Below are 27,947 nucleotides of genomic sequence, written 5' to 3'. Positions count from 1 at the left end.
GTAGCTTGTATAAGTTGTTGTTGTTGCTCTTCTTGTTGTTGTGCTTTGTTTTCTACGCTTTTTGTTAACATAATTTATAATCAATTAGAATTTTCATACAAACATACATATATATAATGTATGTATATACAAAGAGCGTTGCTTGGCGTTATGCACTTGCTGGCTCTCTTCGTTCGAAAGAAAGCGCAAGTCGTATAATTTTCTATGGAATTTTGTTTAATAAAAGCACTTTTTCCCAATATCAATTTGAATAATTTATTCACAACTTCGCTTCTGACTCGCCTATTCAACTGTAAATCAGCTACAGTGACTACGAATGACACAATTCGATTGTAAAAACAAAAAACAAAAAAACGAAAATAAAAAGTTAAATTATAAAAATATATAAAAACAAATGCTATTTTTGCGCTTTACACATATTACATGGTACATAATTAAAAATAAAAACTATTAACAAGACATTTATTAATTTTAATTAATTTATTTAAAATTAATAATAAAAATATTTTCTTTTTTCTAACACTACTGTACAAATGGTTCTTTACACCTCAGCTAGCTAGCTCAGTTGCGTCTGCGCAGTGTTTGCTTTCGGACATTTACGCCAACAAAATACACAATGGTTGGCAACGCGCTACGTTGCGTAGTAAGCGGCTGGCGTTAAGTGCCCAGCAGCGCCGTGGAAATAGCAGTAGTGATGCGGCGGCGGCGGTGGTGGCGTTGCTACGTAGGGCGCACGTTGTTGGCGGCGTTGCAGGCATGGCATATACTACGCCATATACAATATATACATATATATATATGTATTTGAGTATATAAGGGCGCGCGCTCATTTTCTAACTCCTGCGCGCGCTGCCTTGCGTTTATCGTTTCTCAAATTTCGTTTGACTTTCACGCGCAGCGCGTCGTCACTGCCGGGCTACTTGTTGTGCGGTCACGAAGTGTCTGCTACTCTGCGGCGCTGAGTGCGCGCGCGCTCTCTCACCGAACTGTCGAACGTCTTGGCAGCCTGGCTGTCAATTGTGACAGTCGTTTTTGGTGTTGCGCTTCGTTTTAAGCGCGCGCGTGCAACTGTCTGTTAACTCCTTCAGCCTTGCGCTGTGCTTTGCTAATGTTTCACTTATTAACTTGCTCTATTTTAAGAAATAAAGTCTAAAATGTATACTTAAAATTCATATATTCAGTCCATTTTGTTTGCATTTCGTTTAATAAAATTTAAACTTATTAAAGCGTGAAGCGGCTTGAAACCCAGCATTTAATGCTCTCGCGTCTGCGCTCCCGATGCGTGTGCGCTCGTGTGTGCGCAAGAGAGAGAGACAGAAAATGAGCGAAGTTCTGACCGCTGCTTGAGTGAACTCTGACCTTTCGTCCTTTGGCAAGAGCATAGCGGCTAACTGTCAACTAGTCTCGCGCTCTCTCTCACTCACGCACTCATTCCATTCCAGCACAACTCGTGTTATTGACGAATTGACGTCCACCAATTCGCATACATGTTGGCGTTGTCTCGTTTTCTCTTTTAGCTGTCAGTCGGCGTATGACTCGACGCACACGAACACGAACACCACGCACCCACACACATACACTGGTCGTTCTCGGACACATCTTTTTTTTTGGTCGATGTATTCGTAATACGCTATCGACGACATTTGGTTTGGCTTCTGGTTTATTTTGCATTCGTTTCTGAATTCGTTTTAGCGAATATCAACAGTTATTCGTCTGGTTGCTTTTCTGTTGCCTTCTTCGTCGTTTCGAGCATTGTATTTTCTTTTACTGTTATTGCTGTTTGTTAACTTGTTGTTTTCTTGCTTTATTGCTTTCACATTAGCGCCTTATTACCGACACCCACAGCCGACCACCGTCATATCCTGATAGTTCTTAAGCACAACGGTATTCTGATCATTCAGATAGAGCATCGATATGCCCTCCAACTGTGTGGGCACACAGCAGGCCTTTGGTACCTTTCCCGGATTGAGATTATTGACTAAGGTTTGCACGACCGCATGATTTGTCGAATTCAAATGTTCGGCCAGCGGAAACGGACACTTGCCCTGACAGTAGAACGCATCATAGCCCGGCGGTGCCACAATCCAATCACTCCAGCCGACATCTGCAAAATCCACATACAGCGAATGTCGTCGACATATCTCATCACTATTTTTCCTACGATGCGCCCGTCGATGATGACCAGCACGCTTTGAACGCGACGAACTTGTTGTTGCATCACGCGCCGAACGCATACGATGTTTGCCATCGTCGGTGTAGGCATAGAGCACTGGTTGTTTGTGTTGCCAACTATCGTGCGGCTCGTCGACGCTACGTCGCAGCCGTACATGATGATGTGGCGCCGGTTTGAGCGTACGCAGCGTTCGCACTTCAATCAGCAACCCATAATTCTTTTTCGGTGTCGCCAACCACCGATCCACCGCACGCTGCACGTCGAGACTCACTGTGTCGGTGCTATTCAAATGCACCAATTTGTTGTCCAACAGCTTATAGCTGGGCTCACGCTTGCCTCGCACACCCACTCGTGTGATGTCGTAGACGAGCACTTGATAGCTTGTTCGATTCGCGAGACGCTCGCTAAGCACTGCATCGCTGATGGCCTCACGTGATAGCTGCAGATCGGCAGCGCGCAGCTTCTCCTCGGTTGGTATGCTCTTCACGTTGAAGTACAAGCGAAACCGATGATGATGCGGAAATCGATCGTCAATTTTACTTTCTGCAAAGGGAAGAGAGCAAAGCATACAGGTTGGGGAATTAGTTAGTGATCGAAATTTTGATAGAATTATGTAGCTTACAAATAGCTTAATGTGTAATAAGAAATAAATCATTTTTTAAAGGTAAAAGTCGTAACCCAACGCTTTTCGAACAGAAAACAGTGACCATTTTTAGATCCGTTCCAGAAACATTTTTAAAACGAATTTATTGAAACAGTTTTCCACTTTACAAAACGATCTAATTGTTTTCGCTTGATACGGAGGTTTGAAGTTGGATTGTTTGAAAGCTGAGTTCGGTTAGACTTCCTGAAATGGACGAGAGCTCCAAATTTTCGATGAAAATTAATAATTTGGACCGTTCTCTATATAAATGAAGCAAGGCTTGTTCGTTGCAGGTGTTCGTTCCCTTCAAGCTGTTGTTGTAGCGACAGAAATATTCCTGAATTATTTTCGAGGCGTGGTTCTGAGTTCGCAGTTCTTTTCCGGATAAAAATTCGGCTCCGTTCCGGTTACTCTGTCGCGACTGCCGTCCTAAAGGTTCGCTTCTTAAGTCGATCTTAACGGTTGCCCTTGAAACGAATGTTTGAGGCTAGATTTTCTTTAAATCTGAGTTCATTTAGACTGCGAAAACTCAACAGAAACTGTACATTCTCGATAAAAAATGAATAATTTGGAGCTTTCTATATAAAATGAAGGGTGTCTTCTTCCTTTTAGGTAATCGTTCACTCTTCAAGTTGATCTTAAGGTTTGCTCTTGATACCAATGTTTGAGGTTAGATTTGTTTTTTAAAACACAGTTCGTTTGGACTTTGAAAAATCAACAGGAACTCCCAACTCTCGGTAAAAGTTAATACTTTAGACCTTTGAGTTCGGTTAGACCTCGAAAGAACAATGTAAGCTTTATGCTCTCGATAGACTTGAACAGCTTAGAGCTTTCTGGAAAAAATGCCGAGTCTAATTCGGTTCCAGCGTATTGGACATTAGTAAACGAGCACAGTTTGCGCAATCTCCACTACAAAGCAGACCTAAAAATCCATTCGAATAATATGGCAGCACTGCAGTTGCCAATATATCGAGCACTTTACGTCACACTCAGCAGCTGGTGAGTCAAACACTCAAAACAATTAAATTCACACATTCCCACAGTCTGCCGTACCGACTGCAATCGCACTGCGCGTTGGCAACCCCCGTCGATGTCGCCGCCGACTACAGCAACACGAACAATAACATATTATTCGCAGTACTTGAAATCTAAGCGGGAATCCGCCATAGGTAACAAACGCCGCTGGAATTTGTTACAAACACCTTTCGCAGAGACACTCAAGTACCGCGGCGGCACAATGGGCCAGCACTCGAATGCACAGTAGGATTTTAAGGATTTTGCATTAAGCGGTAAATGAAAGGATCACCCCGTGCATAATACACACTCACATACATGCACGTACATGTTACAAAGTATTTGCTCTGTGCACCTTTTTGTCTCCGCTCCGCTTGTTTTTGTTGCTGTGTTGCACGTTGCACTTGCGTTTCGCACCAAGGCAACAGGTAAGCGGCTATTTTGGTGGGCCACTAACGGTCGCTGTGACTCGAGCCATTTCAGGCTGCTCGAAATCTGAAATCTTTACCAAATATGCTTTGTAATAATTGTTATTAGTTAAATTGTGCTGCAGAACAAGTGCTTTGTATTATGCGCTATACTATAGTATATGTAAATGGTATGTGTGTGCGTGTATTTGTGTGGCTTAACACATTTCCATTGAATCGATTTCAAGGTCATTGCGCGCAAAACAATGCGGCATTCGCGTTGTGAGGGTGCTGCTCTTCACATAAATCACCGAAATAAAGGTACTTGAAGTGGCCTCGTTAGATTGTGGCACAAATGGTCTGCGGAATTCGAGTGTGTTGCATGAGAGATACCTTGCAACTTGCTAAAAGTGGATTTAATATATTGTTTTTGTTTCTAATATATTTTAGAGCTGTGATTTTTTATCGCATAACCGCATATCGCAAGGGAATACGCTGGAGCACTGTTGCCAATCGCATCATTGGAAGTTAGCGAATTATGCAATTATATAATATAACTGCAATATATCGTCAGCTAAAATGCAAAATAGCGCAACATCACTTGTCACAAGTTTACAAGCCAAGAAAAAACGATATAATGGAAACCACTCATATTGAATTTTTTTTAGTTTTGGTTATAAAATGGTTATATCTGACAGCGACAGCTGAAAATGTCATGCTACATATGTACATATATATATTGTAATATGATGTGATGAATTGTAAGCAATAAAAAATCAATTTCGATTCTTTGATGATAATTTGTTTTGCACTTTAGGTAACGATATACTAGTGTGATCAAATTGAAAGGTGAATTTTCTACATTTAATCTCCTTCAAAGTAATCCCCTCCCCTCCCGCTGCAATACACTTATGCTAACGAATTTTCCAGTCATCATAGCACTTGGAAAATCCTTCGTCGTGATGGCCATCAGAGCCTTCTTCGATTCAGTATGCAGTATCAGATGGTGCATTATCGCAACTCTTTGATCAATAAATTCAGACATAGTAAAAATCGAAGAATTCACTTTTAGAGCCTCATAAAAGGACGCGTATCTCAAATACTAATGAATATGTTGTAGTGAAATTTAGCATAAAAGTATATGTTACTAACAGTACTACCAATTTACAGAAAAATATTTACCAATTCGAAAAACAAGCGAAGTATAAATTAAAAATTCACCTTTCAATTTGATCACAATAGTATATGTCTATGGACGCCTTTAAGAACATTGTACTTGGTGTTTCCAATTTGTAGTTAAAATCATTTGAAACAATTTAATACGTATAGTCAAATACCCCACAGCCCTGTTGGCGCATCAGTCGGACATTTTTCCCTCAGATTTGTTGAGTAGTGTAAAGGGAAATTTTTTTCTTTCAGATTTGTTGAGTAGTGTAGTCGGAACATTTTTTGATGCTGAAAAGCTTTTTTGTTGAACTTTTTTGTTGACCAAAATAATTTCATAGGTCTAATTTTTGTACTTTCTATAAATTAATATAATTTAAGTGGGTTAATTAACCGAATGATTGACCAAATAATTAACCAAATTTGAAATTTTATATTCTTGCTCTAGGTCGCATTTTTGTTGTTTAAATAAACTTAACTTATTTGGGTTATTTAACCGAAAGATTAACCGAATGACTCACCGAATAATTAATCAAATTTGATATCCTGAGCGTTCTTTTGCTATATGATAAGAGAATAATAAACCCTTTCATACACAAAAACCGAGAATAATTATCTAATCGTATTACGAGTTTCGAGAAGTCAATTTCGTTAAGTCAAATAAAGGAACATAGACTTTTGAAAGTGAATGTTTTAAAACTTCAATGACAAATTAAGAATTAGATAAATTATGTGGAATTATAAAAATATTGACAGCGTCCTCTCGTTTGTGCTATTTATACACTATTTTGAAGTCTGTTAATTAATCGAATTTGGAACTCTGCATGTTCTTTTGCTATTTGACAGCACCATACTGTAACTTTGGTGCCAAAATTCAACAAGGCGTTCATAAATTTGATTATCGCACCATAGATCCACTAAAATGAAACTTAACCTTAAAAAATACTTAAAAAATAACTTCTAAAGCTTGGATATAAACTTCTAGTTAAGAAGTAAGCACTCTTAGGGGCTGCAACAAATATAAATCCTAGATTTAAAAACAAAAAATAATAAAAAAAAATTAATTAATTAAAAGAAGTAATGATCCTTAAAGGCTTAGGTATGTACATATTATAGTATAATTACTAACTTTTGTTCAGAAGTAGGAAGCTTAGTAGCATTATATTGTATAAATTGTATCAAAATTGAACACCATACTCTAAAAGTATTACCCAGACAAGCTGATTTGTTTATACTATAATTTTGTTAGAGTGGACAAAACTTTTTCTAATATGTTAGCACGGACATCAATTCCCACACAGTACACTTTAATACTGATTTCACAAGCAACTCTTTGTCTAAGACTGGAAGTTGATGAGTCATAAGTCCGTCAGTTAACTGTCCAACACAACTTAGTCATAACTACTATGTTCTCATGATTTCTCGAAGCTTCGAAAGCGGGCTATCAAGTGGTTGATAGTTTGTAAGAAGACATTGCGTGGCACAAGATTCAGGAAGAAATGTAAAGGCTGAGCGCCAAAAACTACAAAAACTGTTTTAGGATTAAGTGTATAATTTACTTGAAGCTTGAAACAAAAATCTAATAGTTGAGGCATAATTTGCCCGCTGGCAATTTATGCTATTGGAAATTAATTCAAATCAGCGCACCTTAAGTCCATATTTATATTAAATATAGTATTGGATTAAATATAATATTTATAAAAATATATAAAAATTATATAATCGCCTTCTTCACTCACCTATATGTGTAAAACTTCGTACTGTATTCGCCGAACGTGACAGCATACTCGGTCTACGTATAGTCTCCATATCCAATTCGTGACCCATAATTTGCGCGTACAATTGTTTCATCGCTTCGGGTATGATGATTTTCGAACGATCAATTTTTGGTGGCCTCTTCATATTGAACAGCGACAATAGGCTATTCTCAATTTGGACTAGCGTCGAGGGATCGGGCTTTAATTTATCACCGATAATCTCCTTATTACTGTATGTGGCGGGTTCTGTGACATCGCTTTCGCTGTCGCCTTCATCGCTGACCGACGCTGTGGATGCGTCACTGGCGGCGCTTGTCCTTGTAGCAGGTGTGTTGGCGGCGCGGCTGGCATCTTGTGCCAACTTTTCAGCGGCTTCTAGATGCGTCGTTGTAGTTGCCTCACTAGCGGCCAAGCGTTCCGCCGTCGCTAAATACGCGCTCGCGCCCGTCGCTGTGTGTTGTGCCGCGCTGTGTTGCTGTTGCATAAGATGTTGTTGTTGTTGCAGCTTATGCTGTTGTTGTTGTTGCATATGCTGTTGCTTTTGCTGCTGTCTGTGCTGTTGTTGTTGCTTCTTATGATTTCTGTGCCGCTTGCTATGCTCCTGCGCTGTCGCTAATGTATGCTCCTGTATAGCCATTTCGATTTTCTCTGCTTCTTCTTCCACTTCCGCTTCCACTTGTTCACTTAACACTGCACTTGTTGTTGCTTTAAGCTTTTTAGTACTTTTTGCTGTTGTTGTTGCTTGCGCGCTTTTCGTTTTATCGCTAGTATTTGCTAATTGTTGCACTTGCACTGCGCTGTTGTTGTTGTTGTTTTTGTTTCGCGTAATTTCTATTAAATTATTGTGCTTATCGTTCACTTCGTTGTGCTTTTGATTTGTTTTTGTAATTTGTTTATTGATTTTTTGTTTTTGTTTTTGTTTCTCTTGCACTGCAACAACAATTGCTGTTGTTGCGTCACTGTTTGTTGCACCACTTCCGTTTGCTTTAATATCCTTTGCACTAAATTGCTTTAAATTATTACCGTTATTTGTATAATTATCACTATCACTGCGCCGATTGTAGCTAAAGATCGTAGCGATCGCTGTTTTTGCTTTTGTTGTTGTTGCACTTTGTGTTCTTTTGGTCACCGATAACGCTGTTATATCGATAACTGGGCTTATTGCCGTTAATTGTCTGCTTGCCGCCACTAATTGTTGCGCACTATTGTTTTTATTATTGTTGTTGTTGTTTTTATTATTATTGTTGTATATTGTACGCGCGTCGCGTTGCTTCGCCAATTCAAATAAGTCTTGCTGCTGCTGTTGTTGTTCCTCTTCTATTATTGTCGGGGATATCGCCTGTATGAAACTCGAAGTAATATCCTCGGTGCTAGCAACTTGAACGATCGGTTGAAAAGTCGCCAGCACTGCGAGGAGTAGAAGCCATGCGCGCATGGTCGCTTTCAACTCTGAAACGATACAAAACCATGGAAATTGCTCAGCGTTAGTCAAAGGGTTAACAAACGGTTTCGAAACGGACGTGTAAAAATGCGAGCGAGCGACACGACAACTAAACGGTTGAGTAGCAAATGCCAGGCACTCGGCTTTTGCTAGCTAACTAAGTAGATATACATGGCATGAAAACTATGGGCGCTAGTAGAAAGAGCATTGAGCCAAAATTCGTTAGTATGAGTGAGTGAGTGAGCACTGAGTGTTGCGTGTTGAGCGCTCGCGAACAAGTGCACTACGCGCAATGTGAGTTTTAAATGTAGTAACGTTGTTGTTAATGTTCGTGGCGCTCGTGTATCTCCGATTTGTTGGATAGCGATGTAGAAACGCTCAGCGCGCCTGTGAGCGCGAGTGAGAGCGCGCGCTTTCAGCTGAAAATGGGCGCTTACTTGCGGTAGAGGCGTGCCACTAGCAATTACTTCTCACACTGTACTCAAAGCATTACACTCAAGTCACTCAGTCGTGTAAAATGTCACTCAACAGCCAACTCAATGAGTTTTTGTAAATATGAAAATTATATTAAATTGATTTACTCAATATTTTTCGCTGCTCCCAATACAAAAATGCGCAGCATACAAGCATTTGAGTCACCATAGCGCTCTGTAACACACTCTAAATCTTTGCGCTCACAAACACAGAGTGAGCGCGGCACGTCTGCTCACTGCAATAACAACAATCGTACTAATAAAGAAGCACTCGTGTAAGCCTTCGCGCAATAAACGCGCAGCAGAATGGTACCTGCTGCAATGCAATTCTCGCTTGTGTCGTGTTGCCGCTGTTGCACTTGCGCAGCTGCGTATTTACCCACACACAAGTGCAGCGCCGCATATGCAACAGGTACAGCGCGAGTGGCGCGCTGTTTCCGCGTATTCGCTGAACAATTTCGCGTAAGAGCCCATATCCTTTTCACTTGTTTATGCGTTGCCTTCACACACACAAATACATGCATACATATGTATTTCTTCACACACATATAAATAGATAGATAAATATATAGCGCGCGTTCAGGTATATATTAGTATATGCGCGTGTGTGTGTGTGCATATTTATGGATGCAAGTATTTTTTGTAGGCGTTCTCATGCCATAAATGAGTTTATTACGCGCTTTTGAGCTCATCTCCATAATAAAAAAATTACATTTTTCAACTACCGTTAATATTGGAATACTGGGAATTTCCAAGGATAATGATCAAAGCAGCTTTACAGTTCTATCAATAGACTTGAATTGAACTATTAACTTTCAAATAATGTTTTGCTGGGCGAAATTTGGAAAGTCCCTGGTGTGTGAGTGTAAGTTGCATGATTATTTTGTTGTAATTTTGGTGATTTTTTTGTAATTGAAGCGCTTCTTTTGTTATTTCAAAGACTTTGTTTAATAGTGGGTAAACTCTTTTTTAATTAAAAGCATTTTTCTAAGAATTTTTTCGAACCTAAAGCATTTTTTTATATAAGTTGGTCACGCAGCTTGTATCACCCAGAAAAAAAAACGTCGAAGGCTCTATAAAGTCTATACAGTGAAATTCGCCAATATGCACAATCTCATAACTGCACAACTCTCATAACTGGACAAATTTAATGAACACAACGTCTTCATTAATATTTTCATACAAAACCACTTCTTTAACCGGACATGAATACGTTCCAATGACCGCTCACATTACGTTCAAATTATCTCTGATAACCGCAAAAGATGTCTTAAAATTAGTCAGAAAAATTGTGTACAACTTGTAGTGCCCGTTTTTTTTTAATTCCCGTTCGTTTTTTTCTTAATTCTTAATAATTTGCGAAGTTGGTTGTCCGGTTATGAGGAATTTCACTGTATATATATGCTATATTTTTTGAGATATCGTTGTGAAATTGTGCACACGTTATTTTTTCTTCAAAAAGCTGCTTATCTGTCGGAATCGCCGATAACGCATCACTGTAACATATAGCTGCCATATAAATTGAACGATCAGCATCAAGTGCTTGTATGGAAAACTTGTTTGTTTGCAAACAAATCTTCATGAAATTCGGCATATTTTTTTGTCCAAAAGATAGCTATAATCTGCTAAGAAATGGTACAGATAGGTTAACTATCGCATATAGCTGCCATACAAATTGAACAATCCAAATAAAGTTTTTATACGAAAAACTTTTTTATTTACTGAGATATCTTCATGAAATTTGACAGTAATTATTATCCAAAGCAAGACTAAAATCTCTTAAAATATGGTACAGATCGGTGCACTATAGCATATAGCTGCCATACAAACTGGCCTATAAGAAAGGTGCCTGTAAAGGTTATTTTAGCTGCAGTGCAACCGTAGTTAATGCTTCTTCTTCTTTTCTGTTTTTCTATTACTTTTTATTCAGTTTCTTATCAATGACCAATCAAAAAATTGAAACTATCAAAAACCTTTGCCTTTATAATTTTCCCAAGCAAGGCATTTTGTGCTCTCCGCACGCACGTCTAGTTGAACGAAGGTATATGTACATACATACATATGTATCTAGAAAGACACAACTTGTTGTGCAATATGCCATCAAAATTAACAATAAAAATTTATACAAAAAAACTTCTACTGCTTAAGAGCGGCAAGAAAGCAGCGCAGTCGGCGGCACTTCTGAGACGAAAATGTGTTTTTCCCAACAATTTACTAAATGAGCGTTTGCCATAATTTCTGTGAGCACTTAAAAACTAAAAAAAATATATATATTTATAGCGTATTGAATAATACCAAAGTATTACTTGTAATAAATTTCATTTCCGCTGTCGAGTTTTGAAGATGTTTATCTCAAATAAAGCGATGGGTGTCGCTTAGCACTGGAAAATGCATAAAAAATTATTAACGAAACCCCAAAAAAAAAAAAAAAAATCGAAAAGAAATGAAACGTGTATGAGAACAAAATGTTGCACGCACATACAAACATACACACAAAGGTATATATGAAACTATATTTCTTATATCTATAGACTGCATTCTCCTCTCAAAACTACGCCAAATCGCAGCCACAATTCATAATCAACAGCTCTGTGCAGCTAACAAGCAGCCAAGCAGCGGCCAAGCAATGCCGTCGTAGAAGAGGAAGCCTGCAGAACCCGCATAAAATGAAACTAAACGGAAATTTATGATGCTCGCCACGTACAATAGTATCGTGTGTGCAACACTAATGTTGCACTATAACTGTGCTATGAACAAATTACAAAATTACAACAACAACAACAAAGCGCACGCATACCTAGTTAGAAACTTAGTTGTTTGTGCAGCCAAATTTTGTTAGATTAAAATCTTATCGCATTAAGTATGCAGACGAAATCGAAGTCGCTAAGTGGAGTGGCAAGGTAGGCAAAACGTCGGATAAAAATTAAAAAAAAAACAAAATTAAAAAAAAATTAAAAAAAAAAAATACTAAGACACCAATCATGTGGAATTTGGTAGATATTCTTTAGCACACGCCAGGGGGTAATTGAGTTTAATTCCTTGCCATGATGAGCTATGAGCCCAAACGTGCCGGACCCAAGATCTCGAGGCGCTGATAAGAAATCATTGCAGTGTTGCAGTGGATGCACACACATACATGCATATAGACAACTGTATATATGGATGTATACTTATGTATATAGTTGTATACAGTTGCATACATATGTGTGCGTGTGTCTACTTGCGCCGTAAAAATTAGACGCTTTGCTATGAAATTATGAGTGGATCAGTGACAATTGCCGCCGTCGCAGCCGCAATGAAGGCAGCCACACAAAAACTAGTAACAAATAATTACAACAACAATAACAAGGAGACAGCTCAAGGCATAAGTAGGAAACACCTTCACCGCATAGAGGCCAACTTCAGCGTTTAGAAGACACCTTTACCGCATAGAAGACACCTTTACCGCTTAGAATACACCTTTACCGTTTACAAGGCACCTTCACCGCATAGAAGGCACCTTACCGCATAGAAGGCAACTTCATCGCTTAGCAGCCATTAAACGCGCCCTCCACAAGCATTTGTGTCGGTGAAAAGCGAGGAAAATGCTGCACGCGCAATGCGTGTCCTGGAAAATCCCCACATAAAAATCACGCTACAACAACAACAACAACAACGCGCAAGCACGTAATCATATGCGGTCAATAACTCTTCACGCACCGAATTACCTCTACCAAGAACCATAACATATATTAGCAGCTAACATACATACACATGTGCATATGATATACAAATATAGTCATATATGTATATATTTACATACATAGCGTATCTGTACATATTTATATCCTCTCTAGTTAACTTCTTTCTTCTGTGGCAGCAACTCTTGCAAGCATCTATGAATGAATTGCGGGTGGGAATTTCCACCAGCACGCCAACAAAGCCATACACACCGTAATCACCACAACAACACCGCACAGTCGCGCGCTGGCGACCCGTGACTGCCTGTTGGAGTAGTAACAGCGTATTTTTGTCAACCTAAACCTGCTCGGCGCGTTCCGCCACACACCAGCTTGTCCACACGTCGCCAATCTGGCACATTATCGTAGTAGCCTAAGCTCATCGCTGTTCATTAAACTGTTAATAAACGATTTATATTCGAAATATTCTAACGAAAAATTGTTAAACAGAAATAGATTATGGCAACGCATTAGCATTAATCGCGCCAAATTTTGTATACAAATTACAAAATTATCCAAAGTTATCCACAACTTGTTTGGCTTGGTCGCAATTATTTGCTTTACTTAATTCGATTTTGTTATAGTTTTGACAAGGCATATGTAAATGAGCTTGATCAGCGGCGATAAGCGAGTTATAATTTCTTTACAAGATCACACACACACATACCCATGCACGCGTTTGTGTGTTTATCTAGGCTTGATGACTTTTTTCGCTTCGAAATTTGTGACTCAGTTAGCGGGTAGAGTGTTGAACTGACCGCTGTTTAACCCGTTTGTGAGGCAGTGGGGTATTGCTGCAAGCGCGTGTATTTGAAGAAATGATTTAACCAACTATATTTGTCGAACTTGTCTTCGAAGTGATTAGGTGAAGCGGGTAATAGCATTGACAGACGGCAGCGTTAAACCAGATTAATTGCATTATTCGGGATTAATTCAGGAGTTACCACAGCTAACTTCGTTGCTGAATCCAAAAATAACTCTCAAAATTTTAGGGAGTTTCTGAGATTTTCGTTGGGAACATTGTTAAAAATGGCCAATTTTCATCTATTGTGAATGAAATACAAGCAACCCTGACAGCTGTTTATCAAATTCTCAATATAATATCAATAAAATTTCTATGTTATGATGCAGTTTTAAAAATAATGTGTCGATATGTTTTTGTAAGAAAAAATGGTTTGGTAAAAATTGGACGGCTAACAACCGTAATGTTTATCTTCTACCAATTTTCATTGAAAATATTATAAAAAGGACAATGAGCTGATTATGAGAGTTTCAAACTCGCATAGCTGCCGTCTGTCACCTACAAATTTGGATCTGATTTAGTGCGCAGTTAATCCGGATTAACGCTGCCGTCTGTCAAGGCTATAACGATCATTTTACAATCACAAATTTGTTAATAGTACTTGAGCTCAGCCATTATTGATTTTTAAATAAATTTTTTTATATAATTTAAGGAGCTAATTATTTCTATGTTGAATAACCGGACGAGGCTAAAAGCATTCCCTCTAGCATTCCCTCTAGCTTTTAGCCTCGTCCGGTTATTCTTTCAGTTGAAGCTTAACACAGGAGCTCTTGTTGAAAAGGGGTTGTATTTATGCCTGTGAGACTAATTATACTTGGAATTGCTGGCAAAATATGTCCTTATCTGAGGCCGAATAGACACCTTTCATCTGTCTTTTTGAAGATTTGGCAAAACTTTTTATTATGGATATGTCAGAGATCGACGGAAGCATCGCTAGAGACTGTGACTAAGAGCTTAAGCTTTAATTAGACCCTTGATTTGTTTCTGATCAAAGCATCCAAGATGAAATGATAAAAATACTGTTTTAACTGAATTATAATGAAGTTTATAGTGACTATGTGCGAGAAATCCTCGACTTTCTGTATTTTCAAAGAGGTTTTCTGCATTTTTCACATAATCCTTCAATGTATGATATATTCGTACATCGAATTTATATATGCGATAGACGAAAAAATATATGTTTCTTTGAAAAATCGGATTCGGTCAGATCGGACAGCTCCTTTACTACTCTAGTGACTTTGGTGGCAAAAACTGGGTATAACAACAACTTCTACTCTTTCCTGAAAAAATAAAGCTTGATAGATGAAAATTTCTTAATATTAGTTCACTTTTCAAAATAGATGCATACAATGCAAGGGGTCCAAAAGCCACAAGCTGAAACAAAATCTAAAAATCGAATTTACAGGCGCGGCAGGCAAGCTAATTAACAAATCGTCTACATTAACATGCATGTCAGAATAAAAAAAATTTAATTGACTCTATTAGATTATTTAAGAGAGAAATAATTTTCCAGTTGATCCTATAGTGGGCTAAGGAAAATAAAACTTAACTAATTGACTCATTTACTGAGTTTGGAAATATATAAAATTCATTATTTTTCTCAATTAGTCGGCTTAGAAAACAAAAAAAAAAAAATACATATTGACGCAATTTGTGGGTTAAGGAATATTCAATTTCACTTATTGACTTAATTAGCATGCTTAAGAAAATAAAAGTTCACTAGGTAACTCAACTAGCAGGCTTAGGTACTAATTGACTCAATTAGTGGGTTGTGAAAACGAAATCACTAATGAACTCAATTAGGTGGCTTAAAAAACAAAAATATACTAATTGATTCAATTAGTGAGTTTAGGAATATGAAAGTTTCACTTATTGACTCTATAAGTAGGCTTTAATACCAATTTACTCAATTAATGTCTTTAGAGAAATAAAAAAATCACTAACTGACTCAATTAGGTGTTTTAGGAAATCGAAAAATAAAATAATTGACTGAATTAGTGAATTTAGGAATATGAAAATTTCACTTATTGACTTAATTAGCAAGCTTAAGAAAATTTAAGTTCACTAGGTAACTCAACTAGCAGGCTTAGGTACCAATTGACTCAATTAGAGGGTTGAAAGAAATCACTAACTAACTCAATTGGGTGGCTTAAAAAACAAAAATATACTAATTGACTCAATTAGTGAGTTTAGGAATATGAAAGTTTCCCTAATTGACTCTATAAGTAGGCTTTAATACTAATGTACTCAATTATTGTCTTTAGAAAAATAAAAAAAAAAACACTAATTGACTCAATTTGGTGTTTTAGCAAATCAAAAAATATAATATGAATATTCTCTTATTGACTAAATTAGTGGGCGTAAGGAAATAAAAATTCACTAATTAAATCAATTAGTAGACTTAGGTACTAATTTACTCAATTAGTCGGTTTAGAAAAAAAAAATCGCTAACAAACGCAATTGGGTGGCCTAGGAAAACACAAAGTTTACTGATCAACTCAATGGGTTGAATTATATGAAAATTTACTTATTTACCTCAATTAGTAGGCTTTAATACCAAGTGATTCAATTAGTGTGTTTAGAAAAATAAAACACTAACTGACTCATTTAGGTGTTTTAAGAAAGCAAAATGTATCATATTAGACTCAATTAGTGAGTTTAGGGTTTTGGGAATTACTGCTATCGACTCAATTAGTGAGCTTGAGAATATAAAAAAATGACTAACCAATAGTAGGCTTAAGTGAAGCAACTCAATTAGGAGGCTTGGGGAAAAACTAAATGCATTAATTAACTCAATTAGTCGGTTTATGAAAATAAAAAATCACTTTTTGATTCAAATAGTAGGCTTAGGAAAGCGAAACACTACTAATAGACTCACGAACTCGTGTTAAGAATATAAAATTTCATTAATAGATAAAAACTTTTGAACTTTAGACCTAACAATACAAAGTCCAACTAAATAAAGTATAAAATTTAGATATTACATACAGATATATGTATGTATGTACATGCTCACAAGGACTTTTCCTTCAAGATTCAAAAGCAATTTTCATTCACTTGTGTTTTGAATAATCAATTAAATATTGTTGCCAAAAACGTCATTTCGCTTGTACCTTTGCCGTATTTACATTTAATATGCTTCCGCTTTGAAACAATCACACTCGATTGAAACGTGCTATGCGTGATTGAACTAATAACACCGTTACAATGGCGGCAAACACGTGTCGAAAACTATTTGATACTTGCACAAGCGGCCATATGCATACTTATATTGTATGTATGTATGTATATATGTACATTAAAAATTTATGTATGTATATAAATATTTATGCATGTACTTATGTGCATATTTACTTAGTTCTAATATTTTCATTGTGCGCTTTTTGTGTTTGCTGTTGTTCTCGTTTCTAATGTGTTTTGTTTTTGCGAATGCTGCAGCGCACTAATTTATTTGCCACCCACAGCATGCGGCGTGCTTCATGAAATTAATTGCCAAACATTTCATACATAATCGCTTATTTAAGTTATTATAATTGCATAATTACCCATTATTTGTTGAAATTGTGGAAACGAAACACAGCAATTGCTTTGTTATTTGCGGTATTTTGTTGTTGTTGCAAAGTTTAGTTTCTGTTTGTTGACTTTTATTTATGGCCGAATTGTGGGCGAAACACTGGGCACTGTGTATTGGTAATAACGGTTTATTGTTTTTTGTTGAAAATTTTTTTGTTGTTTAATTATATTTGGTTGGTATGCGCTTTTTTCTTCATTCATTTAGTAACACGTTTTAGAGACTAAAGATTTAATATATAATTAATAATTTTTTTTAATGATTTTTTAACTTAATTCCAGTGTATTTGAGTTTATGAAATTTTTCTCTTATTTAAAAATTACAAAAAAAAGTTATTAATAAAAGTTTTATTTAATAACATTAAAAAATATGCATATACATATTTAAAATTTTTTTATTTGAAACTTCTCAAGCTTTAAGACATTTTTATTTATTTTTTTTTCAATTAAAGAATATATTTTTATTAGTTTTGTCTATTTTATTTTGAATTTAATGTTTAAAAAATTAATTTTTTGTTTTTATTTTTCAATTTTATAAATACAATTTTTTTATTTTATTCGAAGTTATTTAAAATATTTAATTTTAAGCAATTTATTGTTATTATTTTTTATTATTTATTTATTTTCAAAAAATTTTGTTTTAACGTTTTTTTTAATTTGTTTTTTTTTTTAATTTTTTATTTATTTTTTAACTTACAAATTGAAATGAAATTATTCAATGAATATTTTGAAAATATTTAATTTTTTGATTTTTTTATTTAATTTTTTTTCAGATTATAAATTGAAATTCTAAATCTATCAATATATTGAAAAAATTTTAGTTTTTAATTAAGTCTCTCAGTTATTTTTTTTTATTTAAGAATATTTTTTAGACTTTTTAAGTGTTTAAATTAGTTTTTCTATTTTGTTTTAAAGCTAAAAAATTTTGTTTTAAGCTTTTTCACGTTTTACACATAAAATTTTTATTTTAATTTAAAGTTTAATTTTATTAAATTAATTTTATATCGTGTTTTTTTTATTTAATTTTTATTATATTAATTTTTTTTCATATTAAAAGGGAAATTTCACATCAAAAATTTATTGAAAATATTTTATTTTTAAATTAGGTCTCTCAATTATATATATATTTTTTATTAAAATTTAAAAATATTTAATATTTAAAAAGATTTTTTAGACATTTTTTATGTTTTAAAAGTTTTTGTAGACGGTTCAATAATTTAGTTGTAAAAAATTTTATTTTAAGTTTCTTATACGTTTTCAAATGAAATTATTTTATATATTTAATGTTTTAAATTTTTTTAAATTGAATTTTTTATTCAATTATTTTTTTTGTTGTTTTGATGTGAGTTTATTAAAATTATTTCAGTAGAACAAACTTCTCAAAACCTTATTTTAGCTCTCTTAAATTAAAAAAGAACTTTGTTTTAGTTGTTTTCATGTTTTTTACTCTTTTTTTAAATTTTAGTTAAAATGTGTGGTAATTTTTTCGCGTTTTTTTCTAATTCAATTTTATTTTTTTATTTTCTTGTTTTATTTTTTTTTAGTTAAAAAATGTATTGTATTTATTTTTCATGTTTCTTTAGATCGAATTAGTTTTTTTAATTTTTTTGTTCAGTAAATTAAATTTTAATCTAACGTTTTTCAAATAAAATTTTATTTTTCTTAAAAAAATATTGTATTAATTTTATCAAATTAAATTTTTTAAATTTTTTTTTTATATTTTTTTCACTAAAATAAAATTTTATTTTAAGTTTCTTTCTCGTTTTTTAAACAAAATTTTATTTTTCTAATTATTTGTTTTATTCAAAATAAAATTTTTAACTGTTGTTTTTATTTTTTATTTATTTTTTTTAGTAAAAAGTAAATTTTTTTGTAATTTTCTTTCACGTTTTTAATAAAAAAATAAATTTCTTTAAAATATTGCCAAATTTACTTCAACCCCGTACATATAAAACTATCATTTGCGTCTTCTTCACTTTCGTACTTGTTTTTCGATTTCGTAATTTCCTTCGTTTTAACTAAGTGATACCGGCCGGCTTATCAGCTGCTTACTGAAAATCTGCAGATACCAACACTTCCAGCCGATTGAGCGTTCACCAGCTAACTGTGCGCCCCATGCCGGCTAAACAACAACTATATATATTTTCTAACACGCCACAATCGTGGTAAAAACAAAAAAGCGCTTTCCCACCTTCCAGTGGCCATGATTCGGCCGTGTGCTTAGAGTAGTGATTCTCGAAATAAAAATGTTTGCAATGTATCAAAAAGTGATTTTTTCGCCAATTTCTTTATAAAAAAGGCGCATACACAAAGATAATGCCGAAAATACAACAATACCAACAACAACAATGTGCAATTGATGACGTTAGCAGGCGCCTGCGAAAAGAATGTGTTGCTGCCACAAATAGTATTTAAATAGAACAAACCTGTTGAAAGAGTGACTAGACGGAAAATGTTTGCTGGAGGAATACACACACACACACACACACACATACGCAAATACCAATTATTATTTGCGAACGCCTTCAAATTGTCTACATAGCAGAATCAGTTGTGAAACGCTTTTGGATTTCAACAAATCTTTACTAGAACGCATTTGATGGTGTCAGAGCGCTCACGGCAAGCCGGTTGTTGCACGCTCGAAGGCGCCAACAGCAACTCTGACGTACATACAATGTATTTGAATTTTCACACATTGTGATACCGCTATAACTGGCGGTACGCGGAAAAATATTGATACACACGCACACACATAGACACTTGTCTATAACTTACGCCAACTATTAGAAAAATAATCGTTCATAGAAAAGCGAAAGGCAACAGCTGCTGCAGTTTCGTGCTGTTTTTCTTCACGGAAAAAACGAAATTTAATTTAATAATAAATAAATAAGACACTACTTCGTTATCGGAATTCTTTATACACCCGAAGTTTTTGCCATTTATCACCCTTAAAAATTGTTGAAACAAGTCAAGAGGGAGCGAATGGTGGAACCCTTCCCTTTTGGGCAATTTCGTGAGGATATTTTGTCAAATGAGAAATTTTCCCATATATGAACTTGATTTTGATCCATTAGTGTATGACAGCTCTATCTTATAGTAGTCTGATATAGCTCCAACGAACGAGCAGTTTCTTGGAAAGAAAAGGACGTATGCAAAGTTTCAGATCGATATGCTAGAAATCTGGAAGCCACTTAATTTGTATACAGACAGACTAAAGGACATTGCTAAACCATCTCAGCTCGTCACGCTAATCATTTATATTTCTACTCTGTAGGATCTCGCATGTTCTCTTCTAGGTTTTACGAGTTTCACTGCTCTCCACTAAATTAGTGAAATAAAGAAAAAGCAGTTCTTGTGCCAAAAGAGATATCTAAAAAACCAATTTATACCAATTCTCATGCCATAATTATTTTTTCGTTACCATTTGTTACTTGAGAAACTTGAATCACACAGTTTTTTTATGAATGATGCATACATTTAGGATGAAAGCGAATGAAACTTATTGAAAAGTGTTGCCTACATTTCAGCGCTTAGTTGATATTACAATCCAGTGAACTTTTTTCATGCAAAACTAGAGTACTTGATATGCGGTTTAATATTTTAAACTAACATAGTTTCTATTAAAGCTAAAATAAGCTATGCCGCTTTCTTAGGGTACTGTTAAGTTGATGTAATGACTATTAGAAAACTAAAGGCTTGTTAGGTGAAAGATAATCCACTCTTTCCAAAGTCTTGAGGAGTTTAGGAATTGAGCGCCAAGGGAGACTTCAAGCATAATACGCTAAGAATAATGTGTAAGTTGACTAAGTTGCCTACTTTTTGGGGCCAAGGAAGACTTTTTTTGGGATTTTTGAGAGGAAAAGCGTCACCATCTGTATAATATAGCTATCTCTACAAATTTATTCAGAAACACTTAGAGAAATCTTTTGCAAATTTGCGTATTTCATTGTAAACAAAAAAAAAAATACAGCAAAAAATCTTTTTTTTGAAACTCACAAGTGGATATAGCCTCTTAACCCTAGCTCAGATTTTGAGGAGTTTAGGAATTGATGTGATTCGGTTCAATAGTGTACAATATAGGGGCGCCAAGTGAGGCTTCAAGCATAACACACTAAGAATAATGTGCTCTTTGACTAAGTTGCCTACTTTTTGGCGCCAACGGACAATATTATTTTTTGTTTTTTGAGAGGAAGAGATTTATATACAAACAAACGAATTTAAAAATACTTAAGACCGTTTTCTCAATATCTGGTTAGCAACCATCTGCCAGTTAAGTTCCGGTTAACTTTACCGAAAGCAGCAGTCTTGATTATACTTGTAGTAACCATCACTTAACTGACAGATGGATGCTAACCAAAACAGCCTTTAGAGAAATCTCCAGCAAATTTGCATATTTCATTGTAACCACAAACTATAAGACGCACACACACGTATAAACACAACTCACACACACTACTACGTAGCGGAACATATGGTAATACGAACATATGTAAATATGGTGGATAAATCAAAATAAATTTTCGTGCGAAATTTGCTAATTATAGAGGTGAAGGTTGTGAAAACTGCAAAATCCCAATTGCACACACGCACACAAACATACATACATACATGCTTATATTTCATGCGCGAATTTTATTTTCAGGCGAATTATTATTTCGCCCAGACAACAACAGGTGAGACAAAGCCGCTGGAGCAGCTGGCAGCAATTAGCCTGTGATTTGTTTAGTGTGGCGTCACTACTGGCGTGTTGTCTGCACTTACGTGCTTGCTTATGTATGCCTGTGTGTGTGTGTGTGGCTTCCTTGTAAAAATCAATCTATTTTAAAATATTCCAAAATACACACAAATTTGATTTGCGTTAAAAAGCGAATAGTTATAATTAAATGGAGCAGCTTGTCGTTTGCGTAGGTGCACAGAAAACAACAACAACAACAATGCCAAATCAAATTATGAAAGTAATAAAACGCAGATATGCTGGCAGTTGTTGTTTACAATAAAAATTGTAGCTATTTTTGAGTGAGTAGCTGAAAGCTACAACAACAACAACAACCACGCAGGCTGTACCATATGTTTTTTGGTGTACTTTTTTATATTTGATTGAAGCGGAAAAATGATGAATTGCCTGCCGAAAGTTGTTTACAAGCGCACACACACACACACATTTATAACACACAGTCACATATATGACATAAATGTGTATGTATGTGTGGGTGTATGCACTATATTGGCTGCAGCGCGAAGTGGCATTTGCAAATGCAAACGCCGTGACGTGTGTTTGTATATGTGCATGTGTGTGTGTGTGGCCAACCGCAGGAAAGCAGTGCCGTCAACAGCAACAAAAACAACACACACATAAATTGTCCGATTGCAGCTGTGCGCATATGTAAATCTGTATTTACACACAACTCTGCTTTCATGCCAAATATATATGTGTGTGTGTGTATGTGCGTGTGTTTATTGCTTTTGTACTCTTTTATGCACTTTCACATTATTAATGTCTTTCTTTGGCCATAATGGCATGCACTTCATATACGCCATTGTTGTTGTGCGCGCTTAAAGTCAAAATTGCTTGCGTTTACAGCGGGAAAAAAATGAAAGCGTCCAACAACAACAACAAATTTAAGAGAATTTTTTACTATCATGTCGAAATTGAGTTGTGAACTCAATTCAATGCTGTTTGTTTATTTATTCATCATTGCAGTGCAATCAATCCTTTTAAATGCAACAACAAAGCAGAGGCGCTTGTCAAAATAATTAAATAAACGTTGGCAACGCGTACGGAAAGGTGTTGCATGCCGCTTCGGCAAGGATATACATGCATGTGGCTGCATAAGAAAGCACCTTTACACTCGTACATATGTATATTTGCTGTAATTATTTATGTATGTATGTATATGCAATTGTGTTTATATGCTTGTAAATATTTATGACATTTGATAGCTATTATTGTGTGTGTATATGTGCTCAAAGTGCATAAATGCGCTTGCTTAATAATTATAATATTAAATTGGATATTTTTTGCTTCATTTTTTGAAATTATTTAATAAAAATTTAATTTGAAAGTAATTATTTGTGTTTTATTAACAAAAAAAAAATAAAATAAAATAAAAATTAAAATTAACTTTTTGTAATTATTTTATAAAATATAATTTGAAACTACTTATTTGTATAATATTCATCAAAAAAAATTCAAATTAATTTAAAATTAATTTTTTGAAAATATTTTATAAAAAATTTAATTTGAGTGTAATTAGCTGTATTAAAAAAAGTAAAAAAAAAATTAATTCAAATAAATTTTTTGAAATTATTCAATAAAAATTTAATTTGAAAGTAATTATTTGTATTCTATTCATCAAAAAAGTAAAAAACACAAAATTAAAATTAAATTTTTGAAATTAGTTAATTAAATTAAATTTGAAAGTAATTATTTGTATTTTTTTATTTTTAATAAAAGTAAAAAAATAATTAAAATTATTTTTCATACAAAATATATTTTTAAAACAAAAATTAAAATAACTAACTTTTTTGAAATTATTTATATACAATTTGATTTTGAAAGTAATTATTTGCATTTTGCTCATCAAAAAAGTTTCAAAACTTTTTTTCATAAAAATAACTTTATACATATATCCTCGTATTATTGAAAATATGCCTTCAAAATTATTTTTTAAACAAAATATATTTTTTACTTTGACAAGAAGTCAATACAATTTGCTTCGTATTTGATGAATTGCTATAATAGCCTTCCCAAATAAAAAAATTTTCCATACAAAGACTTCATTTCGATCATTCAGTTTGTATGACAGCTATTAGACGCTATAGTGATCCGATATGAATAATTTCTTCGAGATTATACCACTATCTTAGTATAATAGTCGATGCAAAATTTTGGAATATAACTTCGTCAAATAAAAAATTTTTCTTGTAAAGACTTCATTTCGATCGTTCAGTTTGTATGACAGCTATACGCTATAGTGGTCCGATATCGGTGCTTCAGACAAATACGCAGCTTCTTAGGAAAAAAATTACTTGTGTGAAATTTTAACTCGATATCTCAAAAACTGATGGACTAGTTCGTGTATATACAGAGGGACAGAGACACTGACGAACGACGCTCTTCTCTTAGGTATGTACATATATACTCTGATGTTTTCTTCTAGTTGTTGCAACCTTCGTAGCAAGTTGTTGAGGGTATAACAATTTTGCTTAGTTAAACCTAAAGCCTAGCTTCTTCTAGCTTTCCGAAAAAAAGGTTATGAAACCTTTTAATAGAATGACTCCAAGACAACAACTAAGAAAGTCAGGAACCTAACAGAATAGCGCTGTTTTTTGAATGTCGAGATGTGGAAAAAATGGTCTCATAGTAATAGATCAGCATCTCCACGTTTACTTTGCAACTAATACGATCTTCTGGGGACTTAGTCAAGCCGATTGAATTGCGGTTTCAACAAAATTGTCAAATTAAAATTAAATTAGGTTAGCTTGTTGAATTGATCCTTGCACCAAGGTAACGAATGATCAATTTGGACACTGGTCCTTTGTGCCTATATCCTTCAACCTCGGTTTGCTTCACACAGCTTTGGCTATTTGGAACCGAGAAGTTATGTAATCTCACCGCATGTGGCCCTAATGGATGGGTAGAACTCCTACGATTGGGACGAGATGAACCTTAGCAAGGGCAAGTAGTTCAGAGGATCTTTCGCCTTCTCTTCTGCTGGCTCAGAAGGAGCTCGCAGTCGTACAAGTTCTGGTTGTTGGCCAGCGCTTGCCAAGCTCACGGGAGGTCCATAGATCCAACGTAACAGCGGTAGGGAACGGCGGAGTATCGACTCGGATCCCATCTGATGAATTATGATGTAAAATCTTAATAAAAGAAAGCCCACAGAGATCCATTGAGAGAGAGAACTCTTGACAAACTTTAATATTTTTGATATATAATGAAGACCCAAGCCGTAGTCAACCGGAACATAGTGATTATAGGGATAAAAGAGGCTGCGTAGTCTACTAAGTTGACGCGAAGTCAACCTAAACCAATGAGTTTGCACCTCAAAACAGCCATTACAGCCGTACGCTATATATAAACATACCAAAAGATGGGTTTTAACATTACCTCTTGACTTTCTTTGCTACCCAAAGTTGTCGCTTAGGTTGCGTTGCCTCGACTAATTGCACACAATGCGTCGGTGTTGCGGGAACTAATGGAATATCGATGATGTCGAGATTTATGCGGTGTCGCTTGCCGCCGATGCTGCCGCCGCTTTAACTGTTGCTGTTGTTGTTGTTGGTATGCGTACGGGAACTGATTAAGCCGGACTTGTCGTAAAAAGAGCACTTTTTCAACTGCAACTTCTTCGGCCGTCGTCGTAGCAATGGTTTGGCACAATCTGCTGTTGGCTGCGCTGCTGCTGGCTGACAGTGCCGCCGGCGTCGCTGACGTTTCTGGCACTAAACGCTCAACTCTTGGCAAATGTGCTGTTAACGCTGGTGACGGCAACAACATTTAGACTGTTCAATCAATTTGTAGAACGGAGAAGAGAGAGACAGAGAGCGTACGAGCGAGAGTGCGTGTGTGCGTGAGTGAGACAGCGACAGTCGGTTGCAGCGTTTGCAGAATGCAAGCAGTTCTATGCACTACTTATTGCGCGCTTGGTGGCAACTCTACTATGCACTTGTTGTTGTTGTTGTTGTTTACAGCAAATGTGTGTCTGGTGTTGTTGGCAGCTCAAATGGCGGCTTTGGCCCATTGGCTGGCTTATTGGTCAATGTTTCTTTTCTTATATACTTGTTGTTGTTGTTGTTGCTATTGTTGTTCGTTTGCTGACTTATGACGCAAACGCGACAATTGCTGCCGATGACACTGAAATTAGTTCTACTATTCGCTTTTACAGTTACTGCTTAGCTGGTGTTGTTGTTGTTTCATTTTTGTTGTTGTTGTTGTTGTTGTCATTTGTTCTAGAAGTTTCGGCACCTTTGTGGCTGTTTGCTACCACGAAATTGTTGCTGCCGCTATTATTGTTGTTGTTGTTGTTTGGCAACGTTGCTTTGTTCATGTAATCCAAGCCGCTGCGGTGTCGCTTACAACAAGTTGCATGCAATTTGACAACACGTTTTAGTCACTGCCGTTCATCTTACATCGCATGTACACATTCATGTGTTTGTGTGTGTGTGTGTGCTTGTATGTATGTCATTGCAAATTTTTTCACATAATTTAATTGTACACACACCTCTGCTTTGCTATATACTTGCAATGACTTGCTTGTTGTTGTTGCTGTTGGTTTTTTGCAATATTTTCTTTGTTAATGTTGCAATCTGGAATTTTGAAAAGAAATTTGTAATTAATAAAATTGCAAAAATGTAGTTATTTAGTTCTCAAAGTTTCCGATGACATTCAAGCGCAAACATTGCGTTTATATGTATGTGTGTACATGTATAAGTTTATATGTAAATATACATACATACATACATATGTATATATGTGAATTTTACTAATTGGCATGCATTTTTCGGGGATTGCGCTGGCTTGCGGTGAATTAATTCGATATGTTCGAGTTTGAGCAATTCCTGCTAATTTTAACATATTTATTTAGGAACTTTTTATACTCTTGCAACCAGTTGCTACAGAGTACAATAGTTCTTTTACCGGTTGTACGTATCATCATATATAAATGATCAGGATAACGAGAAAAGTTGATATCTGGTTGACAGTCTGTCTGTCCGTCCGTCCGTCCGTCCACAAACTTGACCAAAAATTGAGATATCTTGATGGATCTTGGTCGCGTTTTTATTATAGCGATAAGTATTTGTGCTTAGGGTGAATAAAATCTGAGAAAACTCGCAGTAGACCCAAATAACTACAGGGTCCGGCACTCGAACCAATTAAAAAAGCCATAAATTCGGTTTGGAGAATTATGTTTATTTATTTTAAAATACAAAATATGTGAAAATAATCATAAATTCAGGACCAATTCACTTTTAGTCATATCGACCTTTTGCCTTAACTATGGCCTTGAGACGGTCAAAAAACGAATCGCAAGCTGACGCAAGCTGGTTTGCGACCGAAATGTTTGTTTGCCCAAGACTTCAAAGCAGCCTCCAGAACACTTTCCCGATAATATGTCGCATTTACTTTGACGCCAGGCTCGTTGAAAACAATTGGAGAGCGCCCATCTGCGGTGACAGCGGCCCAAACCATTATTTGTGGCGGGTGCTGCCTCCTGGTGGCCAACCGATGACTTAGATTCTCGTATGAACGGTCGGTCAAGTAAACCCTATCGTTTTGAGAGTTTACGAATTGCTCAATTGGAAAAATTTTTTCGTCAGAAAACACGATGTTTGTTTGTTTGCCCAAGACTTATACCTAAAAGAATTTTCAGAAGACTTTCTCGATAATATGTCGCATTTACTTTGGCGCCAGGCTCGAGGAAAACAATTGGAGAGCGCCCATCCGCGGTGACAGCGGCCCAAACCATTATTTGTGGCGGGTGCTGCCTCCTGGTGGCCAACCGATGACTTAGATTCTCGTATGAACGGTCGGTCAAGTAAACCCTATCGTTTTGAGAGTTTACGAATTGCTCAATTGGAAAAATTTTTTCGTCAGAAAACACAATATTTGGAATTTGATCGCTTTCGGCCAAGCGAAGCAACCGCTTCGCTCTTTCAATTCTTACTTGTTGCTGCTTCGGTGTGAGACCATGTAAATTTGTATCAAACTGTTTAGTGGGGCATTCATCAATTTTCTGAGCAAACTTACTTTGGTAATTTACATACTATATATGTATTTCATT

General features: G+C 35.6%; 1 protein-coding gene across 1 annotated transcript; it reads right to left on the bottom strand.

Moving 5' to 3' along the window:
* Window positions 1–8: 8 nt before the first annotated feature.
* On the bottom strand, window positions 9–8,715 carry LOC126752309 (protein decapentaplegic). The gene is made up of 2 exons (XM_050463019.1): window positions 7,141–8,715; window positions 9–2,716 (listed from the first exon to the last, which is right to left on the bottom strand). The coding sequence occupies exons 1-2, from the start codon at window positions 8,591–8,593 to the stop codon at window positions 1,830–1,832; spliced, it is 2,340 nt and encodes a 779-aa protein (XP_050318976.1). The 5' UTR covers window positions 8,594–8,715; the 3' UTR covers window positions 9–1,829.
* Window positions 8,716–27,947: the final 19,232 nt, after the last annotated feature.

The sequence above is a fragment of the Bactrocera neohumeralis genome, chromosome 3 (assembly GCF_024586455.1).
Source record: "Bactrocera neohumeralis isolate Rockhampton chromosome 3, APGP_CSIRO_Bneo_wtdbg2-racon-allhic-juicebox.fasta_v2, whole genome shotgun sequence".
Classification (NCBI taxonomy): domain Eukaryota; kingdom Metazoa; phylum Arthropoda; class Insecta; order Diptera; family Tephritidae; genus Bactrocera; species Bactrocera neohumeralis.
This window is presented reverse-complemented; position numbering and strand designations above follow the sequence as displayed.